The sequence below is a fragment of the Mus caroli genome, unplaced genomic scaffold (assembly GCF_978045245.1).
Source record: "Mus caroli unplaced genomic scaffold, Mus_caroli_1 scaffold_19, whole genome shotgun sequence".
NCBI lineage: Eukaryota > Metazoa > Chordata > Mammalia > Rodentia > Muridae > Mus > Mus caroli.
Window position 1 is genome coordinate 76,947,622 of NW_028227274.1, and position 21,691 is coordinate 76,969,312.

Below are 21,691 nucleotides of genomic sequence, written 5' to 3' on the forward strand. Positions count from 1 at the left end.
CTCATTTGTTGGGAGTAATTAAGATCTGTCTTATTGGAATTCAGGCTCCACTCAATAGAAGAAACTCAAGACGGTATTGTAAACCAAGAACCCGTGGCTGAAAAGACTGCAGATGAGAACCTACTATTATCTTTTTGTTCAATTAATTCAGCCTTCTAAATACTCCTGCTTAAAGTACAGAGAGGAAGTGACTGTGGAGTGCCCATATTCAACTGGCACATATATGGCATCACCCCTATACCCAAGGCTCAGGGAACATCATGGAAAAGGGAGTGGAAAGATAGAAATAGCCAGAGAACTGGAAGGATAGCTGCAGAATAGTATCTCTTGGACACTCAAGATCTCTTAGCAACATGGTTGTCAGCACAAAACACAGTAGTCAATATTCTTGCAAAGACAGAGGAAGGAATCCCAATGCCCCCTCTCTAGCTGAAGAGCTACAGGTGGATGGGAGAGAGAAGGAGAGTCAATTTTCTTCAAGGATGGGTCCTTGGTAGATTACCTATCCCCAAGTGGGTCAAGCCTACATTCATGTGTGTGCGTATACATATACATATGTGTGCATACACATATACACACGTGCAACACACATGTATATGCAACATTAACTAGATATAGTAGAATTCACATCATATAAATTACCGAAAAAGAGGACAAGATTTTGAAAAGGGGATGTTGGGGGGGAGGAGGAGGAGGAGGAGGAGGAGGAGTTATGCTGAAAATACATTGCTCTTTCATCTGTGAAATTCTCAAAATAAAATAAAAAAACAGAGTATGAGGTATAAATGAAATGTATTGAATTTCATGTTAAGCTTGGGACTTACCACCTATTCCTTCCGCCCAGCAATTGGCCATGACTTCTTTAACGACAGATCAAAAACCAACTGGTGAACAGGCCAGCATCAGAACCACCTCTACATTTTACACTTAAGATATTTCAATACATATATGCATCTTGTTTTTTTCTGCTGTGTGACTGCAGAGCCTTGGACATGTGCCACATATGATCCTTAAACACTAGTTTTAAAAGTGTACCTGGAAGGTTTTCTTTGGTTTTCCAGTTGTTTTCCCCTTCACATTTTTAACTTATTAAAACTTGCCATGAGAGCACTCTGGTTCTGTGAGGAAGACGCCTTATTCTTAGGTTCAGGATGAAGACAGATCTGTACCATGACAGAGCTGAAAGTTTCCTGCAGCGCTCATTTCCCCGACACCACCAGAAGGTGTTTGGATGTTGGCAACATCTCATACTTGCTTTTGGGGGTTCAGAGCCGAGTCACCTCACATTTAGTCATGTTGCATTTACAGATAATAAAGACTATTGTTTGATATAAGATCATTTCAACTGGTGAAAGAAACCTGCCCCATTGACCTACTGTGTTAGAGAACAAAGTCACCATGGTAAGGACTTTAAAGGACAGGTTGGTTTATCTACTGAAAGGAACATCTTGATTTTTTTTTTTTGATGTTCTAGATAAAACTGTTGCATATCTTGGTATGTACATGCAAATGGCCCCCACATTCTCAATCACTTCTGGGCACAAGCATTTCTGATTAGATACCCAATGTGCAATTGCTTTTAAATTAACTAAGCAATGAACTTTCTGATAGTATGGAGGAGACCTATGCGTATCAGAACAAGTACTTTACTGCTGACCCACACTCCCAGAACCTGGTCCTTGCTGTTACAAATGTATTTACTTATTTGTTTGTTAACTTAAACTCAATAAGTAGCTGTGGATGACCTTGAACTTCCAATCCTTGTGTCTCCACCCCCTGAGGTCTGGGATCATAGATATTCACCCCAGTGTTCTGTGTTGACGTTTATTTACTTATTACATTTATTATGGGGCCATTTGGATTGCGCCAATTAGTTTTATTTTTGACAGTTTCACAGACACCTACAGTGTATTGTGATGTCACTTACCACCCCATGACGAGAGGACTTTTTAAGCGCCCATCTTCCATATGGGCAAAGAACTCACCTGCATCCGATGTTGCTGCAGATGCAGCAAGGAGAGATAACACGGGTGCTGAGGGAATTGCAACACTGTCCACTGCAGTTGGCTTCTTCCTGGCCATCATGGCAGATACTGAGCCCTCGCTCTTACTGTGTGCTGCTGTCTGGTCCACTTTTAAGTGGGGGCTTGGCATCCCTGTAAAACAATAATCCCAGAATTTGTAGTTGATTTAAGGGTACAGCAAGGCAACCATCATAAAGCCTGAACTTAATCTGAGTAAATAGTCCAACTGTTTGTCCTCCTTCCAGTGCAGCAAGTTGAGAATACTTAAAGAGAAAAATAGTCATGGCTAATTTGACTGTGAGGTTAGGACTAGGGGTTTTTTGGAATGGATGCCTAGATCCGAAGTCAGGCACAGGCCTAATGAAGCAATATAACGCATTGAGTATCTATTCACTTTCTGGGGATCAAGAAGCCCATCTTTACAGAGGTTGCACCAGTGCGGTACAAAGGGTGATTCACTTGACTCCTACTGGCCCTAGTGAGGCTTCCATCTCACCTAGCTGGGAAGACATGAGCACCAGAGGAGCAAACAGCACATGACCAATTGCAGTGAGTGAATTAATGCTAGGCACTTGGAATGTGTTCCAGGACACACTCTGTTCTTTGAAAGTCTCTAACATTATTGCTAATGTGTGTCTATTATTATTATTATTATCATCATTATTATAGACGTAAGTATAGTCATGACTTGCTCGTAAGTAATTTAAACCAGTCAGTAAAGGCTCAGCTCTCTTTCCTGATCTGGTTAAGTATATACAGGCACCTATCTACATTCCTATCTGTAAACTATGTCCAAGCCTAGAGGGTTGAGTGTGCTCCATCCATGTCAAAGGGCTTTCTACTCAGGCTCTCTGTAGGCTGTAAGCTGCTAAGACCAACAGTAACACATTAGGTTTTGCCAGTTATTCTTGACACTATTCTTTCCCATGCCAATCAACCTGAGTTATAGAGTCCCTTCCTCAGAGCAATGTTACCTCAATCACTATACCTAGATCACCTTTAATCTCTTTGGCTCCATGGCAGTCCAGTGAGGTGTGACTGTAGCTATTACTATTGTCTCGGTTTACAGATGAGAAGAACATCCTTTTGCAGAGCTTAAGGAAAAGGTAAATGACGTCCTTCTGCTCTTTGGTGGAGTTGGGTATCTCCAGTTGCCAAACGCTAAAGCCAGGATCATCTTGATCCATTGGACCATACAACACTGACCACAAACCCAGTCCGTCCCAGTATGCTTCATGCTGAGGGCACAGAGGTTTTACTACACAACTGAATAAAGCACCTGAAGAGTGGGTCATACTAACAGTTTGTTTTCTCTCCTGCCACTTTCCTTCTACTCTGTTCTTGTCTCAGAAACTTAAGATGCCATGAATAACAAGATTTTTTTTTTTTGCACTTTCACGAATTGAACATGCATTTCCAAGTATTTTGAAGGTAGAAAGAGTCAAAGGCCAAATGATATGGGAAAATATCACAAGGTACACTCATCGAGATACCCAAAAGTCCGCAGCGTGCTCTATTAGCAGAATATGCAGGTGTGCTTAAGATAGACTGAGCATAGCACCCAGAAGATCTACAATCACATATAAGAACATCCATCCAAATTGCTACCAGAAGCTACTGTAAGGAGGGAGGCATCAGGGCCTGGTGTAGAATAGGGAGTGAGGACTAGGAAGAGTTCCCTTTTACATCTTACACTTTACTGTTTCATATATACCATATGTATCATAATGCGATTATACATGTATAATAAGGAAGGGGAAAGGCCTCACTTTATAGTCCAGGCTATTCTGGAACTACATAGCCTCAGCTGGCCTACAACTCAGGTGGCAATCCTCCTGTCTCAGTCTCCTAGGAGTTGGGGTTATAAGTATAAACCACATTTCTAGAAACTCTTAATATTTCGAAAATTACAAACATACATTAACTTTCTTTTTTCTTTCATTGAGAAAACAGAATTTGAGGGGAAGCAAATACAAATTGATAAATGTCTTAGAGTGTGATATTGGGGTAGTTTGTGGCTGATAACAAGTCTGGTCTGATAGTCAGAACAGTAGGCAGGAAACAAGGCAAAGCAAAGCAAAGCAAAGCAAAGCAAAGCAAAGCAAAGCAAAGCAAAGCAAAGCAAAGCAAAGCAAAGCAAAGCAAAGCAAAACAAAACAAAACAAAACTCCTATTTTTGGTTCTCTCCAAGACCACAGCAGTATTCCTTCTAAACACACTTTGGAGTTCTAAGCTATCAGCATTCATTACACTGAACAACTGGCGCTTTGGAAAAGTCGCCGACAGCCATTTTTGTACCTGTAGCCGCAGGTTAAGCAGGTACCTTTCTATTTAAATTATGACGAGTTTGGGGAATGGAGGCAGTAAACAGGGTTATTAGATGAATATTTAACCCTCACTTGGGAATAGACTGATTTCCAGTCATTTCAGTTGTACCCATTTTCATGCAAATGTTTACAATCTAAATTAGTCTCAGTCCACATCATCTCATTAGAGCTGGTCTGAGCATACCTCTGCTGGGTACACTTGCCACTCAAGTGTTTACGATACAGACTACGTTAAATGCCATAAAAACACACTGAAAACACTCAGTCATTCAGATCACTGCTGAGCAGCTTCTGCAAAGACCCTAGACAATTTAGGAGTTGTCAACTTCTAAAATTATATCTAAGAGAAGGAGCAGGAAACTAGCCCTAATATTTTCCTCAGTCATTTTTGGATTTTGAAGGGATGATGGACACTCGCACACAGCATGTAGGGACAAGACTATCAGATAAAGTTTGAATGAAGGGAATCACCCTTTCTGAGAGCAGAGGTCTGGAGAGCATAGAAGGGGGAGGGAGCAGCCCCTTGGGAAGTGACATTGTGCAGGTGGCCAATGTAAGAGTTTGTTTTCTTTCAATCTAGTGACAGCAGATGGTCCATGATGGGACACTTGGAGAGTTTCTTCTCAGACTGGGCCTGGCTTCTCTCTCTGTTCATAGGAACTGGAGTGTTAGAGGCAGGAAATCAATTCTTTAAAAAGAGAAGAGAAAAGACTGAAAGAACCAGAGTCTTGCACATCCTGAGCCGTTGCAAGCACCCCTGTTTAGAAGGGAGCGTGCAGAAAGGCTGGGTATGGGAGGGATTATCATGGAGATTCAGTAGGGAGTCTGTAGAGAGAACATGTTTGATAGATGCGTTCTGATTTTTCCTGTATTCCAACACAAAGGATGGTCCACCGATGTTTACATATTTAGAGGCCAATGCGCTTTTAAAGGAAGAAATAATGACACTGATCACTTCATTAATCTAACATCTGCTCATCATTAAACCACAGAGTTGAGAGAACATTTAAAAGTTACTTATATGGAAATAGATCACAGTAACCTGTTGACCTCTATTGATAGATTTTAAAATTCTCTTTGTAACTATGGTACAGCAGACCCCAGCGACAGTCACTCATTTTCAAAGGTAATTTCTCAGACCACTTATCCCCTCAAATCTCTACCTGGGCATCGTGTTTGCATTAGGGGCTTGATTTATGGATTCATCTCCTGAGAGGAAGAAGCTGACTTCCTGTTGCCTTGGTTACTTGGAACTCAGTTCAAGGTTAAACTACTCCCAATCAAAATCACTGACAGGCGCTGAATCCAGTGGCCAGGTTATTGACTGCCCCAGGATGCGGAAAGGTCAGGGACCAATGCACTGTTTACTGCCTTACGGGCGAGTCAATAGCTTCAATAGTTTGATTCCCTTCCTTCTGAAGAAGTAGCTACTCAATTACCTCTTCCCCAGGTTATTCAAGGTCACAAGGGTCACGGTGGAATCTGGAGTCTGTGATGGCTGACTTTCTCAGGATCCCTTTAATGAGCTCAGTGACCTTGGCAAGAAAAACCCAACCTGCTCTTCAGTAATTTGTATGTTGCTCTTAGGTTCATAAAGCCAGTTTCCTTTTGTTTCTCATTTCTTTACAGGGAAAAGGAAGCAATAACACAACAAATATCCTTCACAGGATGGATAATTTCTAGTAGGTGAGAAAACAGAGATTCAAGAGAGGTCATATGATTGGCCTAAGACCATACAAAAGGACCCCAATCTTCAACTCACTGTTGGGTCCTCCACATGGCCCATCCAATTGAGGAATTCCACAGATTTCACCGAGGTACACCCACCATAGAGAACAGTGTATCTGGCAGCCAGAACTTGACTCATGTAGCCTTGATGGCTAGATTAATTAATTTTCAAATTCTAAAATTTGCAAATGCAGCTGCTTCCACAGTGTAGGTGTATGCTGGTGTGGTGGGGCAAAGTAATGGACCTGGGATGGCTGGTCTTTCCCATCACCTCCCTGACCTCTACTGATTCTGAAGAATTCAAAATTTGCTATGAATAGAGAGTTAAAAATCCATTGATTGGTTAAGTAGCTTTTCAGTCTGCAAAGAATTTTGACACGTAGTGTGCTATTTGTGGATGGTAAGAGGTTCATGGTGAGGCCCATATGAGGGAACAGAGGCACAGCAAACCAGATGACTTACCCATGCTCACAGATCATGCATGTGAATGAAGTGAGGCTAACCTCCATGTTTCACGTCGAAGCTCTCCTCCACATGTCTCAATATTCTGACTTTGGGGTTTTTAAAATTTCAACAATCACTCACTTTCTGACTCTCCAGTTGCCAATTAATATTCAACCGTTGACCTTTTATATAGTATGGAGATAGATTTTACTCATGCCCAACAAAGAGAATCCATGTTACAGAAGAAACTGGATGCAGCCGTGAGAAACCTTCCCATCTTTGAAATCGTAATTTTCATGTGCCAAATCCAGTAAACATTATCTCTCTTATTTAAAAATGTCTTGTGTGTGCATGTATGATGTGTTTGTGTGTGTGTGTCCATGCCACAGCAGACATGAAGAGATCAGAGAACTTTATGGAGTTGCTTCTCACTTTCCATTTTTACCTGGGTGGCAGTGATCAAACTCCTATGAGGCAGGCATAGCAAGTGCCTTTACTCGCTCAGCCAGTTCTCTGGCCCCAAAGTTTATTTTTGTTGCATCATGCTAACCATTCATCCACAAGTACATAGTCAAGATCTATCCCGCCAGAAATATGGCACTGATCAAAATGAAGTTCCCATTTCCTAAAAGAGTTTACTGTAATGATTTCTATAGAGCAAAGAGTAACCATGACTTTCCACGAGGGCAGGTACTAAAGGGTTGATGGATGTTAGCCATCAAGGAGCGGAGCCTCTACTCTTTATGTGATATCATTAGAAAGAGGCATCACAGACAAATGGATATATCTTCATGGATCCTGAGTTTTGTTAAGAGGGACATTTGGAAATCAGCAAAAGGTACGGCACCCTATATAAGTCTTGGGACCTCGGGTCTTGAAAAGAGGAACGAAAGCTGGCTTTCAAGCAAAGAGTTCATAGGCACCAAATCACCGTTTTAAAAACAAAAAACAAAAAACAGGGACTACCATCACTAATTTTGTGACAGATGTGTTTTACTTCATTTTAACACCGTAAAAGATAAAACCTAGGCAAGGCCACTCTGAATCACAATACTTTCCCACAGGCCTAGAGTTGATTAGGGTGAAGCGAGCCATTGCTTCAGCAGTAACTAACTATCGGAACATGGAGGTTGTGATCTCTGTCTTACAGAGGTAGTGCAGCCTTGTGATCTCTGTCTGTCTTACAGAGGTAGTGGAGCCACGGAGAAAGAGACACAATGAAACAAACAAACAAATAAACTGATCAACCTGACAAGAGAGGAGGCCAAGTGAGTCTGCCCTGAATTAGGAAGCTAAGATAATACCCATGGGCTTGGAGAGGCTGAATTTCCACCCCTTTCTTCCTGCGTGTGCCAGACACTATAAGGTTCCACGGGCTGGAACTCTCCTTGAGTGGGAACACTTTCTCACTCAAAGGTCTGTTTTGAAATGCGGGTAGAATTCAGTAACTAAGAGTGGAGAGACAGCCAGATAGAACAAGAAAATGATAAAAACAAGAGGAAACCCAGCAATTCTTTCTGGAACCGAGAGAAGAGGGGTTATGTAAAGCGAACACAGGGTGATGCATTGGGAAAGGCAGCAGCGCAAAGGGCAGTGTCCATCTACAGTCAGGTAGACTCAGTGTTTCTTTTCCAATCTGCTGTTTCACTGTGCAAACTTCTGACCATAGGATCTAGGTCTTGATATGTAATATGTCTTTATTTCTCTGCCAATTCTAGATATCTATGAAATGCTAATAATCAGAAATCATGCATTTCTTTTGGTTCCTTACAAGTTAGTTTGGTAGATATGAGATACTTTAAAACGTTTGTGGCGTGGATGGCTATATAGAATCAACACCCCTATCCTTCAAGGCTCAGGTATTTGGACATTGTTTTCATGAACTAAGCCACACATTCTTAATATCTAGAATTCATTTTTTGGTATAATGTAGAAGTTAAAAATATATTTCTTAGAGTAACACTTTACTAGCTGTGTGATTTTTTTAAGCAAGTAATGTTAGCTCCTGCCAGTTTCTTTGTCAGTTAAAGAGATCATTGTGAGAAATAAGCAGGCTTTGTATTATTAGAGGGGAAGTCATGCCCTGTCTTCCCTAAAAGAATTACTCACATGCTAATTCCTGGAGCCTGTGCTCCTGTACTCTAACAATCCAAAGGAGAATTAAGGTCGAAGACAGCTAGCCTATAGATACCTCTAACCCTAACCCTAACCCTGATCACAAGTAGGGACAGTATATGTATTTATCCAAATGACCAGAGCAGAATCACAAGAGACCAATACGGTAGAAGTACAGGGCAGAGCAGAGATGAAAGGAGCATGTATGACAGTGGCAGAGGGACAGAAGCTTCGTCACTGGCCTTTAAGACACAAGAAACGAGGTCAGAGGCCAAGGAATGCAGGTGATTTACAGAAGCCGAAAATCAAAGAAATCACCCCACTATACCTCTCAGGAAATAATCTACACTCGAGTTTTGCTCAGTGAGACCCACTTTGGACTTGTGATTTCCAATAATGTAATAAGATACATCTTCCTTATTTAAACATGTAAGTTTGTAGAAATCTGTTACAATGACAAGTGAAAACTAATATTAAAACAAAAATCATTCTTCCAGAGCCTCACCTTACTAAGTACCCATTATGTCAGCCATTACTATTTCCCAGTGACACACTCTTAGTACTAACTGTCTCACTTAAAACTTACTCCTCATGTTTAAGTTATGTCTGTGACCTGAACAGCTTCGATCCCTTAGGAGTCAATGAGCTTAGTCTTTTAAATACATTTCCAGCATGAAACTGACTCAAATAAATTGTTCGATGACTATGTATAGTCAATAAATCACATTAGAGGTAAGCATATTGGTAAGAGGAGAAATAAGAGACTGGAATTAAGAGAAACTGGCTTTCCCCATACCTGCTGGATGAAGTCGGACCGTGTAAGGGATGCTCTTCTGCGTCTGTCTTTGGGCCAGAATCTATTCCAGTCCATTATTCAGATTCTAAGCTTTCAAATGCCACAGAGACGTTTAAACAGCATGATTTGTTCTCACCTCTCTTGTGTTAGAAGTGCATAGATGGGCTTAAAGGGGACCTGCTTTAATCGCAGACAGATTCACACTTGAATGTAGTTTACATTATGTGGTATGTTACAATGACTCGGATTAGTCTTTCTTGGTGTTGCAGTGGAAAGATTTCATGAGCAGAAAGGCATTTTTTTTCCTAAGTGCTCAATGATATCATACAGAAGACCCTCCCACTACCAAAACTGCAAAACGAAGAGACATTCCAAGTCACAAGGCTTTGGAATGACACTGTATCTTAGATCTCAGGTCTGCTGAGAAGAATAACATATAGACAGAGAGAAAATTCTGCATCATGACCAAGATTCATAGAAACCTCTAGGTTCTGATATGAATCTTGCTAAATTTTCCAAACACACACACACACACACACACACACTGTACACCACAAAAGGACAAAGGGCAGATAAATCCAATGTAATGCTGATGTAATTTCATCCATGATTTAAAAAATGCAGACAATAGGGTTGCCTGTCCATGGAAAATATAATAAGGGGGTTTACAAAAGGTAATAACAAGGGAGGAACAAATCCTCACATGTAATTAAAACCAATTTAATAGTACAATGCTTCTAGTATACTCTTTATATCCTTGGGGAGCAGGTCAGTTACAGATTTACGACTGAAATGTGTACAAAGCTTTGCAATAGGCTGTTGAGGCATCCATCCTGACTTCAGTAAAGTAAGGCAAGGTAGTTTCTTTGGGATGGAAATCAGTCCCCACCCCTGCTGAGAGAAGCAACTTATTTTTGCCTAGTATTACATTGCATTCATCTTCTCATCGGCTCAGGCCAGCTTGTTGGCTGTTGTTTCAAGGGTTCGAATTTTCCAACATCACAGAACAAGTTTGCCTGTCCCCGTAGTGCGTGCTTGTGAGTCTCTATTCACAGGGCAGCCTAGAAGTAATAAATGTGATATAAACTAGAGGACTATTGTTTCTGGAAGATTCTCCCTTGGATTCTCAAGAATGTGCAGGCAGGGCTTCAGCAATCAGCATCCTTCAGTGTAAGCATCTTCTGCGATGTCTTTGCGTCTACCTCTAGAGTATACGGTTGCACAGCACATCTGTGTGGCAATACAGACCTCCATGTGATGCTAACTGGGTCACCTCATTTGCATTTTGATTACTGCTTATTTAGAAGGCACAGCAAGAAAAAGCTTCAGATCGGGAGGTTAGTGCATGTGTGTATATAAATATATGTATAAATAGATAAATGCACAGTTACTGGTTTGTAGGAGATCAGTTTTCTTATGCAGTCATCCTCCTGGTTGTATCTATAGATGTCTGATCACTCACAGAGAGTTTAATTATAAGTGTGATGATGAAATCTAGTTATTCTCAGTCCACTTTTTTTGGCTAGAGAAATCAACGTAACACATATTTCCTTTGTTAAGTGGTCATTTCTTTATGCTAAGGGAGAAGAATTCACTGTATTATGATCTTTAAGGAATTTCTTGGAAGCATCTGCTTTATTCCATTATTTGAGTTCATCTTACTGGGTAGAAACGCACTGTTGATTGTGTGCAGGTGTGCAGAGTCACACATGGACTGTGTGCCGGTAAAGCTCTCTTCTGGGCAATAGAAGAAAGAAAGAAAAAAAAAACCACACAGAACCACAGTAACTCAGACCCATCATTAGATAGATCTCCTAATCTTTATCTCTAGTAGTTCAGTCAGACGAGCTAATACCATGATGATGGCTTTGAAATCTCTCAGGAATTGGATGAGGAGCAGCGATAGTGATGAACTCCCAGCTAATAAACAGAGAGTGCTTATTTCGGCAGAATGATCAATTTCTAGATGTCCTGAGGCTTGTCTGATACAGTTGATTTACTCATCCTCGCCTACCTCACTAATAAAGCCAAAGTCCACCATCAGATTACAGAGGTGCCTGGAATTTCTTAAAGGGGCAGGGGGAAAAAAGTCAAGGGAATGCTCACGATCTCTTTGTACAAATCCTTCCTGCCCACCATCCTTGGAACCCGAGCTGCTTTTCTAGGTTGATACTCTGTACTCAATAGACTTTGGGCTAGTACAGTAATAAAGGCAATTAATTTGTTATCTTGTTAGTGGGAATTTAATGCAATGATCTAAAAGAACTCTTACATATTGTGATAAACTTTAGTGCCTCCGGGTGGCTCCTCTTTCATTGGGCTCATTTCACATCTCATCCATTATGTAAATGAGATTTGGAAATAGTTGAGTCTCTCTAATGTAGTTCAACTCTGACGGATTGGAGATAGTGGGTCCTCCAGAAACTAATGAGGTTAAATGCATCTCCACATTGCTTGGTACTTGGTTGATTCTGCAAGGCCCTGTTCGAGAAGTGAAAGCAATGCATTTTCTCAACCAGGTTCTAAGGTTCTTCTAGTGCTGCCCAGCCCCTAAAGTGATCTAAAGCAAGTTTGATTAGAGGGATGCTGGTGCTGATTCCAATTATTCTGTGGCACTTAACGCTAACTTGACGACACATCTTCCCACTGTTGTGTCACCGATAATACGGTTTCACGTGAAAGGGAAGCATTTCAGAAGTTAACACATGTAGGGAGGTCTTTAAGCCATGCAGGAAAGAATAGGGGAATTTCCAGATGTAGACACTGTGGATAAAGAACCTGTGGTTGCACTTGAGATCATAGAAGAAACTGTTATTGCAGAGGTTTGGCACTGGTGAAGAAATTATGGCACTCTGCATTCAAAGAGTCATAGGAGTCACAATCCAGCCACCCAGAGCCCATCATGACAGAGGATAGATAACGAGGACTTCTGTATTCTGGGTTCCATTTGGCAGGCCAAGGAATGGGAGCTCCAAAGACAACCTGGCATTTCAAAACAGAATAAAAAGATCCACAGAAGCGGACTCAAACCCGGCAAGGTCAAGGGGATTGGAGAGGGGAATGCGAGATGTTAGCTCACAATAAAAAGCATCTGGGACAAATTATAATCTTTATCCCAGAAAAGGGAGGGGCTCAACGGAGAAAGTGAAAGCAAAGATAAGGAGATAGGAACATTTCATGCAGGAGGCAGAGTCTGAATGTGTTAGACCATGATTGGGAATAAACCACTTAAAGGGAAGGAGATTTAAGCTGGGGATAAGCCTGTGACCCTAGAGCCAGATGGACCTCAGCTGAAAATCCACACTCTATCACCTAAGTGGTGACCTCGTTTAAGTGATGTAACCTTTTCAAGCTTCACTTTCCTTACTTTGTAAGGAAAAAAGAAAGTTTAATAAACTATCTAGCTTGGAGGGTTGTGATAGGGTTTAAATTGAGGATGCCTGTGAAATGCTCACTCTGTGGCCATGGCAGCAAACGTGCTCAGAAGATGCTAGCTTGGGAGATGTCCAGAGAACTGGGGACATCACAAAGGCATCATCTAGCACCCGTGAGGCCCCAACTTCACTCTCCAGCACAGAGGGTGAAAACCAAACGCAAGCAGGAGGGACGCTACTAACGAAGGAGCCAAGGGAATGTCTAGAACTTGGAGGAAGCCTTGTTGGCCAAGGAGAGCCTCACCTCTGCTGTCTTTCTGAGTGTTGGGGCTCTAGGAAGGAATGTCACGTTAACTTCTAAATATTTAACTTGATGTTATGTTTTTCAGTAAATTGAGAGGTAATGGAAAGCAGTTTTATTTATGTGTTATTTCTCAAGAGTATTCTTGCCTACTGTGAACACAGCCATCCCAGGTCCTCTGGGGGGTCCTTAGCATGTAAGGAACAGTCCACTCATACAGCAGCCAACTACCTACTTGAAAAAAATATGATTCAGAAACAAGAAATTTAAATAAAAATAACAATCTACCCTGAGTGGAAAAGACCACTCCTATTACCTTCCACGGCCCCTGGGACCAAGCTAGAGATTTACTGCAGTGAGTTTTAACTAGCATAATCTAAAGTACTAGTAAAATAATGGAATTTATTTATTGTTTAGATTCAACGCAAACATACATAATGGAAATGGTTAAGAGTAAGAATTTATGCTAATGACACCAAACTAAAGGCTACTGTGCCAACAACTGGATTATTTTTATGGAAGACGCATTTCAACATGGTTAAACAGCTGAGCTCTGTGCTTATATTATTATCCAGGTTGAAGGCACAGCAGTATAAGTTAAGTGAGTCTTCTCGGTGATTCCATTCACTCAACAATGCAATGATCACTTTTGTCTTTACCACAGATCTAAATATAAAGATCCAAACGGATGGGGTTTCATGGGATAAGGGGTGCCACCTCCATTGGAACAGGAAAGGCATCATTGAGAACTGACACCTTACCTGGATCTTCAATAAGTTGGAAGCATTGGCAGAGGTGCATGAGAGAAATCCCAAGAACCAAGGACAAAATGCCCAAATCAATGAAGTGAAAAATGAAGGTGGATTTGGGGAAAGGCAAGAATCAGAAGATGGCCTAGTCAGCCATTAGTGGAAAGAGAGGCTCATTGGTCGTGCAAACTTTATATGCCTCAGGACAGGGGAATGCCAGGGCCAAGAAGTGGGAGTGGGTGGGTAGGGGAGCGTATGGGGGACTTTTGGGATAGCATTGGAAATGTAAATGAAATAAATGCCCAATTAAAAAAAAAGAATGCCTGTGGCTAACCTGCAGGTCTCCTGAGTGGGAGGGAAGGTGAAGTGTCATAGATAAGGTAGTTTGGGATGGTACAAAGAGCTAGGGTTTCACTTGTGAGAAAGGAGTGCTCAGGAAACATTGCTAAGGCAGACACATGCAGTAGCGGTGGCTTGTCTTTTATTGTACAACTTGGGTTAAAGGGAAGAAAGCTGCTCCCTGTGGACCTATGGACATGACCATCAGGTATAAAACCTTTGTAAATCATGGGTATAAATCACACCTCCAGTGAAGAGGTTACCCTGTGTGTCCTGCTTTCCCTAAATCACGTTCGCTCTCTACATTCTGTTTCCTCCACACTTCCTCAGTTAGAAATTCCTTTCTAAGGTTAATGGGGGAAACAGTGAGGTATCAGTTATGGTTCTTGGTTGGGAAACACCTAGTTCTGTACTGAAGTCATGGTTTTGTAAATAAAATCTTGTGTGTTTATTTAGCCAGCTCACTACTTGCAGAACATTGCAGACAAGGGCTTTAGCAAATTAAAACACATGCTGAAGGAAGAGAAGTTTGGGGTCTGCATGTTCTTCTTGTATGGTTCTTATCACACTGTGGTGGAATTTTCCTGACTCTACAGAATGCATATTCACAGTTTTGAAGGACTCCATGCAAACACAAAGTCTCCGATTAAGAAATGCATGACACAGGACAGAAAACAGAGATTTGGAAAAGTGGTGACAACTGAATGAAGTAGTGACCAGAAGTGGCTGCTGCATTGGTGAGTGAACAGTAGGTAGAAATCAAACAGGTAGTTTAACGAAGCAAATGAAGATAGGAAGGGAAAAGCATCCAATTACTCTGGAATACTAACATCAATTTTTCATTTTTTACTTCGGGACAATGTCTCATTATGCATTTCTGTCTGACCTGGAACCAGAGTGGACTAGGCTTGTCTCAGATTCCCAGAGATCCTTCTGCCTTTGCCTCTCCAATGATGGGATTAAAGTGTACTCCAACACACTTGGTTAACGTCAATTCTTAAAGAGGTGGCTGTACTACAACTTTAAATGACATCTTGTAAGTTGTTGAAAAAAGTCAAGATAGTTAATAATACAGATTCCAAACAAGATTACTTTATTAAGTCAATTCTCATAGTTTGTCTCATGTCAAGTTTTTCACACTAGTGCATTGACATATATTGTGACTATTATTATACTTATTCTTATTTCCATTTAATTACTCCAACATATATTGAGCAACTCTAATGGAAAAAAAAGATTTTTGTAGACCTTGCTTTTGTTCTACCACACAAGGATGAGAAACAATAGCATAAATTTAAGAAAAGACAAGTAATTGCACCAGTGATAAACCAGTTCAACTTCCTCCCACCACTGGGAAAACAGGGATAATGGTTATTGGGATGCGTACTACACAGAAACACTGGGATTTATTGATGAATATATGATAGTCAACGATCCACTTGGCACTCATGCTATACGAACCATTTTGTACATTCACATCCTAGGCATTCATTAGATTATGTTGGTCAGAATGACATTTGACATTGTTCTCCATTCAGTTTATGTTGACAAAGGAAAACTGCAAAGTAGAGAGGTGGAAACACTGGAGACAGCCTGGGGTAGGATTCTTCCTGATTTTTTTTCTCTTGGGTAGAGAAAAGTTTCTTTTGGTCTTAAACAGTGGGGAGGCTACCTGCTCAACTCACAGGAAGATTGAGAGCCAAATGAGAGAAGGGCTTCAGTTTTGGCGAAGACAAGACAACTCTCACTTAAAGAAAATATAGGATCTGCAGAAGGTGGAATCTGAGTGGCTGTTGTGAGCCACTGGACATGGGTCCTGGGACTGAACTCCAGTCTTTTGAAGGAGCAGCAGGTACCATCTTCCCAGCCCTAAGATTTTCCTTCTTTATGGCAAACTAAATGACACAAGATAGTTTTATTTTATATGGACAGGCCATGTCCAACCTTGCCTGGTTTTGTTTGTTTTTCAAACCATGGAGATGTAGGTGCCACCTGGGGATAAAAGGCCTCAGAGCTGCCTTACAGGGAAACAACTTTTAGATAAACCCTTTATGTGTATTTTAGGGCCAACTAACTGTCCATGGTTTCTTCATAGAATTTAGAAAGAATTACATGTATCACTTTAAATCTAAAAAATCCCACAATGCCAACACTCACCAACTTTATGTATGAAGAAAATGAGGCTGAGGTTGGGTTCTCACAGACCTTGGTGTTAACAAGACTTTGCATGAAAGTCTTTCTGCTGTAACTTCTTTGAAGCAGACTTTCTTTCCCAAGAAAATTAGAAATACCTATCTATATGTTGGTGTCTGGATCCCTGACAGTGACAAGAGGAAAGAGAGGTAGTTTTCATGTATGTCCTTCAGGCAAAGGTGGAGAAAAATCATCCTGGCCAGCTAGTGGCTTGTTTCTTGATTCTCTCTAGGAAATGATGCCATCACCAGGCACTTAGAAGTTAAAAACCAACCAACCAAACAAACACAAAAATGTCTCTTCCTTTTGAAATCCAAAGAATATATAGATAGGCTACAAGTAGGGAAATCATAAATAATACCCAGTCAAAACCCTGTAACCCACAACAGTGACCTGCCTATAAGATATACTTCTGCAATAGTGGCACAAAAACTATGGCAGTAACCAATCACCTTTTCATTGTATTTAAGGCCCATTCTATGAGAAGGAACCAGTACCAATAAATTATCCAAGAACCTATACCTATACTAGGTTATATGCCCTAATGGGGGTGGGGGTCTATCATTATTATTTTGCTAACTAAACATAGCACAAAAGAAACAAAACCAAAACAAATTGGCTATTAACGACATATTGCTAGACCTTGGGGTCAGTACTTTACTCAGCCCACATGAGAAAACTGCCTTTTTTGTACTCCACAGTATTAACCTGTCAATGTGCAGAAAGTAGGAGTCTTGTGAGCACTCGGTCTTAAATGGAATGCCTTTATCAAACCTATTCTCTCATGGATCAGGGATCTGTGCAGAAGATAAAGTGAAAAGATTGTAAGAGCCAGAGGTGGTGGATAATTCTGAACGACTAATGTCATTGAGACAGAGCAGAACCAACACCCATAGCAACTCACAGAGACTGACAGCATGCACGAAACCTGGATAGCTGTAAGTTAGGCAAAATATAAACCCAGAAAAGACGTAGCAGACATAAAGTCGCACCTCTAACCAAGAATTCATACCTGTCAGGAAAAGGGAAAAGAATCTGGTTTCTCCAATAGAATTTTTCTAGGTATATCAACTACACTCTAGGCAAAGCCCCATGCTCAGGAGCAGTTGGCTAATACAAAACGAACTCCATGACTTTTTTGTACACCTGCTGTTTTGTTCTGCTATCTTTTGTCTTTGTTTTGTAAATTTTTTTTTAGTTAGTTTTCATTTATTTTCTTTTCTCTCTTTTTTTTTGAGAGACAAAAAGAACATGAAGTTGGGTGAGTAATAAGGAAGGAAGGAAGGAAGGAAGGAAGGAAGGAAAGATATGGGAAGAGTTGGGGGAAGGGCAAGAATACGATCAAAACACACTATGTGAAAATATGACGAAAATGAATTTATAAAAAGAGTGTACAAAGAAGACACAAACTGTGGAAATCAACACAAATCCAGAACTAATAATAAATGAAAACACTCGTGGTTGTCAGGCACCCAGGAATCAGACTTCTCAAGCTGAAATCAAGCACCAAGGAGCAAGCGACGTGTTCAGGAAATGTCAATAAAGCAAATGCAATATTAAAAAAAATTAAATGTCCTCACAAAAATTCCAAGTCTGTGAGCTAACGAATATGCTTATTCAGATGGTTTAACCACCCCACTATACACACACACACACACACACACATACACACACACACACATATATATGTATATATATACACACATATTTCAGAACAACGTGTTATACAGGATAAACAGATACCGTTTAATTTCTATTGGTCAAGTAAAACAAAATGCCCTGCTCCATTTTCTAAACCTGGAAATTATTACATTTGTTCAGTTATAAAACTGACAGTAAAACCTTATTTTCCCAGTGTTGGTTATGTAATAAGTAGAATGTGTTTTTCTAAGTCATCAAAGTTATCTGAGGGCAGCTTTTCCACAGGCCAGAATTTATTTTAAGGACACCACTCAGAGTTGAGAGCTCCTGGGCTCTCACTTTAGGCAGGTAGAGGCTTTTTCTCACAAAAATTTCATCGAAGGCTCTCCCTGGAGGAAAGAAGACTTGGAGAGGCTGACAGTGGTCCTCGATGCTCCTCATAGCATCCTCACAGGCAATCTTGGTTTCTTGGCACCTGTGGGCCAGCACTTCCTCTCTTCTGTGGACCATTGCCTCTCCTTTCTCATCCTCAGATAGTCCCTGCAGACTCCTGTCAGATAACCTTTCTCCCTCAGTTCTTCTAGACCCTTGACCTCAATTGGATCATAACCCTTTAGTCATTGACTATATGACAGTTAAACTCTTAGAATCAGTCAGATACACAATTTACTGCCCTGCTTTTCACAAACAAATTCAGTCTTAGTTTATTTTTTTTTAAATTTTGTTTACTCAAAAAAAAAAAAAAAAGGCAGTATATGAGTACTCTGTGTGTATGCATGCCTATATGCCAGAAGAGGGCATCAGATCCTGTTATAGATGGTAGTAAGCCACTACATGGTTGCTGGGAATTAAACTCAGGACTTCTGAAAAAGCAACCAATGAGCACTCTTAACTACAGAGCCATCTCTCCAGCCTCCAGCCTTACTTTCTTTATCTGTGAAAAATAAGACAGAGGAGGGAAATCTCAAGAATTTTGATGGGGGAAAAAAAAAGCCAGTCAGTGGTGGTGCATGCCTTTAATCCCAGCACTTGGGAGGCAGAGGCAGGTGAATTTCTGAGTTCGAGGACAGCCTGGTCAATAGAGTGAGTACCAGGATAGCCAGGGCTATACAGAGAAACCCTGTCTCGAAAAAACAAAAACCAACCAACCAACCAACCAACCAACCAACCAAACAAACAAACAAACAAAAACGAATTTTGATGTAAGGCTTAGATGAAGGGTGGGAAACTCCATTAAGTATTTAGCATACCATTTGGCTCCTAGGTGGTATATTGTTATTAACATTATTATGCTTCGCTGGAATTCTGACTTCCCAGTAAGATAATTATTAATTTAAGAAGAGTCTGTAGCCATACTGCACGTGTGCTGCCGAGAGCGTCTCACCAGCAGCAGTCACGTACCCAACAAATTTGTGTTTCACTAAACGAAAGCAGCCTTTGCCAAAGGCATAGAAAGAGCCATACAGGAAACCACACCGTGGACGCTACTGTCTGAAGCTACAGCGAGATGACACATTCTCCAGACTACATAAGCGATATGTTGCAATTGAAGGGTATTGTATAGGAGAGCACGGGGTGCATTATGATTTCAGCAGTCAGAGAAGGACAGAAAGGGGGTGGGGGGCTACCTTCTTTTGTCATTTCAGGAAAATGAGAAAACATGGTGGCCTGGAAACATGGGAGTTCTGTAGCTGAGACATCAGGATAACAAGACATCAGGAGGCAGGAACCTCTGAGCACAGCCTCACAAGGCCAGGGTTCTCAGAGGTCAACAGTGTCAGTGCAGCAATATTACCCTCAGCCCTTGGTCCCTGGATCCTCAGAAATGTGTTTCTGAACTAAGAAGAAGTAGGGTCACCTGGCGAATAGACATGGTTTGCGGATTCTGCAGTTCCTCTCCATACAGGACACGTTTTTTGGAAGACCTGGGAGAGGCATCTCAGCCTGTTGTTGGCCTTGTGTAGTCTTTTCTCCCATGATCTGGGGAACGGTGCACTACCCTCGTCCTTCCCGTACCTCTCTAAAGCCCACAGCACAGACTATTTGGTTGGTGAAAATCAATTCAGGATCCTTTTATCTCCACATTAAATCCCCATAGCCAGCTGTTTTTATATGGAAGTCCCCACAGGCTGGGCCTGCTCTATTGACCATTAGCAAGAAAACAAAGAAAGAGGAGAAAAAAAAACCTGATGAGGTAGGGTTTTGGGGGTTGGCGTAGCAGTCTAAAGGGGGGTGTTACTGGTTGTTAAATGATGCCATTTCTATGCAGCCATGCAAGAAGACAGGGGATCTTCTCCTTGGACAATAAAGACTCCAGCTAATTTTAACTAGAGTTGGCTCTAAAAAAGCCCTGCAGTTGACTGTGAGTCACTGGCCCTCAGGGAGTAGGAAGGAGTTAGGGGGTGTAAGTGAGAGGTGTGTGTGTGTGTGTGTGTGTGTGTGTGTGTGTCCATGCGTACGTGTGTGCAAACCACCGTGTATAATCTCACAGTGCCCAGAGCCCTGGAGATCTCTGAACAGTTCAGCAGCACAGGCCAGATTCATTAAAAACCCTGGCTACAGGCCAGCAGTTAAAATTGAAGCAGCATATTTATTGCATTTTGTTCAAATAAATCTGAAAACGTGTGAATCATATTCCTTGGAGAGATTGGGAGAAGAGGTAAACGGCGTCGGGCTAATACTTCCAAGACGCGGTAGGAAGAGAATGGAGACACCAAAGAGTCTGCTGCCCCAGAAACTCAGAGCTGCTAGCCCTTTGTGGGTGACCAAAGGAGGCCCACTCTCCTACCTGCTTCCCTCTGGACTCAGTCTTGGCCTTGGCCTCAGGTGAGGCAGGGCCTCTGCTCTCTGCCCTAGGTTTCTCAATTGTTCGCTGGTTTCTCCCACCCTGCTTGCTGGGAGCAATTTCTCCCTGACACTGCCTGCCATGCTGCTTTACCACAGCAGCTGCAGAAATTAGATTCAATTACAGGTTTTCCTAAAATAGTATATAAGAGATAATCCCCCCTCCCCCTTCCATCCCCAGCCCCCCATCCCTACCAGTCCAGTTCCTAGGAGGCTCAGCAGGAGCTCAGGCTAATTACTGAAGCAAAGGAAACTAGCTGGCCATCGGTGCCACACCTGGACTGCAATCCCTTCTGTCGCTATTGAGAGCCTTCAGGAAGCCCCAGAGGGCGTGCCTGCTTAAAGGAGTCACAGCTCAATAGGTGGAGACTGGGAATTTGGAGGCCTCAGTTTCTTTAAGTACAAAATAATAATAATGCCTCTCAGATGGTAATTAGGAGGAATTAATGTGTCTTATAAAAGCTCCTGAGTCAAGAATGTGATATCTTCACACCGACTAGCACATTCTCTACTCCTGCTGGTGAAAGATATGACTTATGGGCATGGATATGTAATGCCAAGATTCTAGTTTTCTTTGCTCAACCCCTTTCTTGTCATAGTATCATTTTGGCCATCAACCACTTGCTACCAAGACAGAGTAGCAGGTGCGAAGTGTCACCTAATACACCCCTTTATTATATTACAAAGAGCATTTTTACATTTTCTAAGGCTCCCTGGTCTTTGGACTAATACAGCAAGCACAGTGCACAACTGGGCTGTCTGAGGCCCGTTCATGGTCACCCAAGAAAGATAAAGTGCAACTGTGTCACGGTTTAA

At 41.5% G+C, this 21,691-nt stretch overlaps 1 protein-coding gene across 1 annotated transcript in view; it reads right to left on the reverse strand.

Moving 5' to 3' along the window:
- Setbp1 (SET binding protein 1) overlaps window positions 1–21,691 on the reverse strand; it is a 356,483-nt gene that overhangs the window by 33,191 nt on the left and 301,601 nt on the right. Inside the window, exon 5 of the mRNA XM_021150811.3 lies at window positions 1,986–2,156. Within this exon, the coding sequence (XP_021006470.1) occupies window positions 1,986–2,156 (171 nt within the window). The remainder of the gene's footprint in view (window positions 1–1,985; window positions 2,157–21,691) is intronic.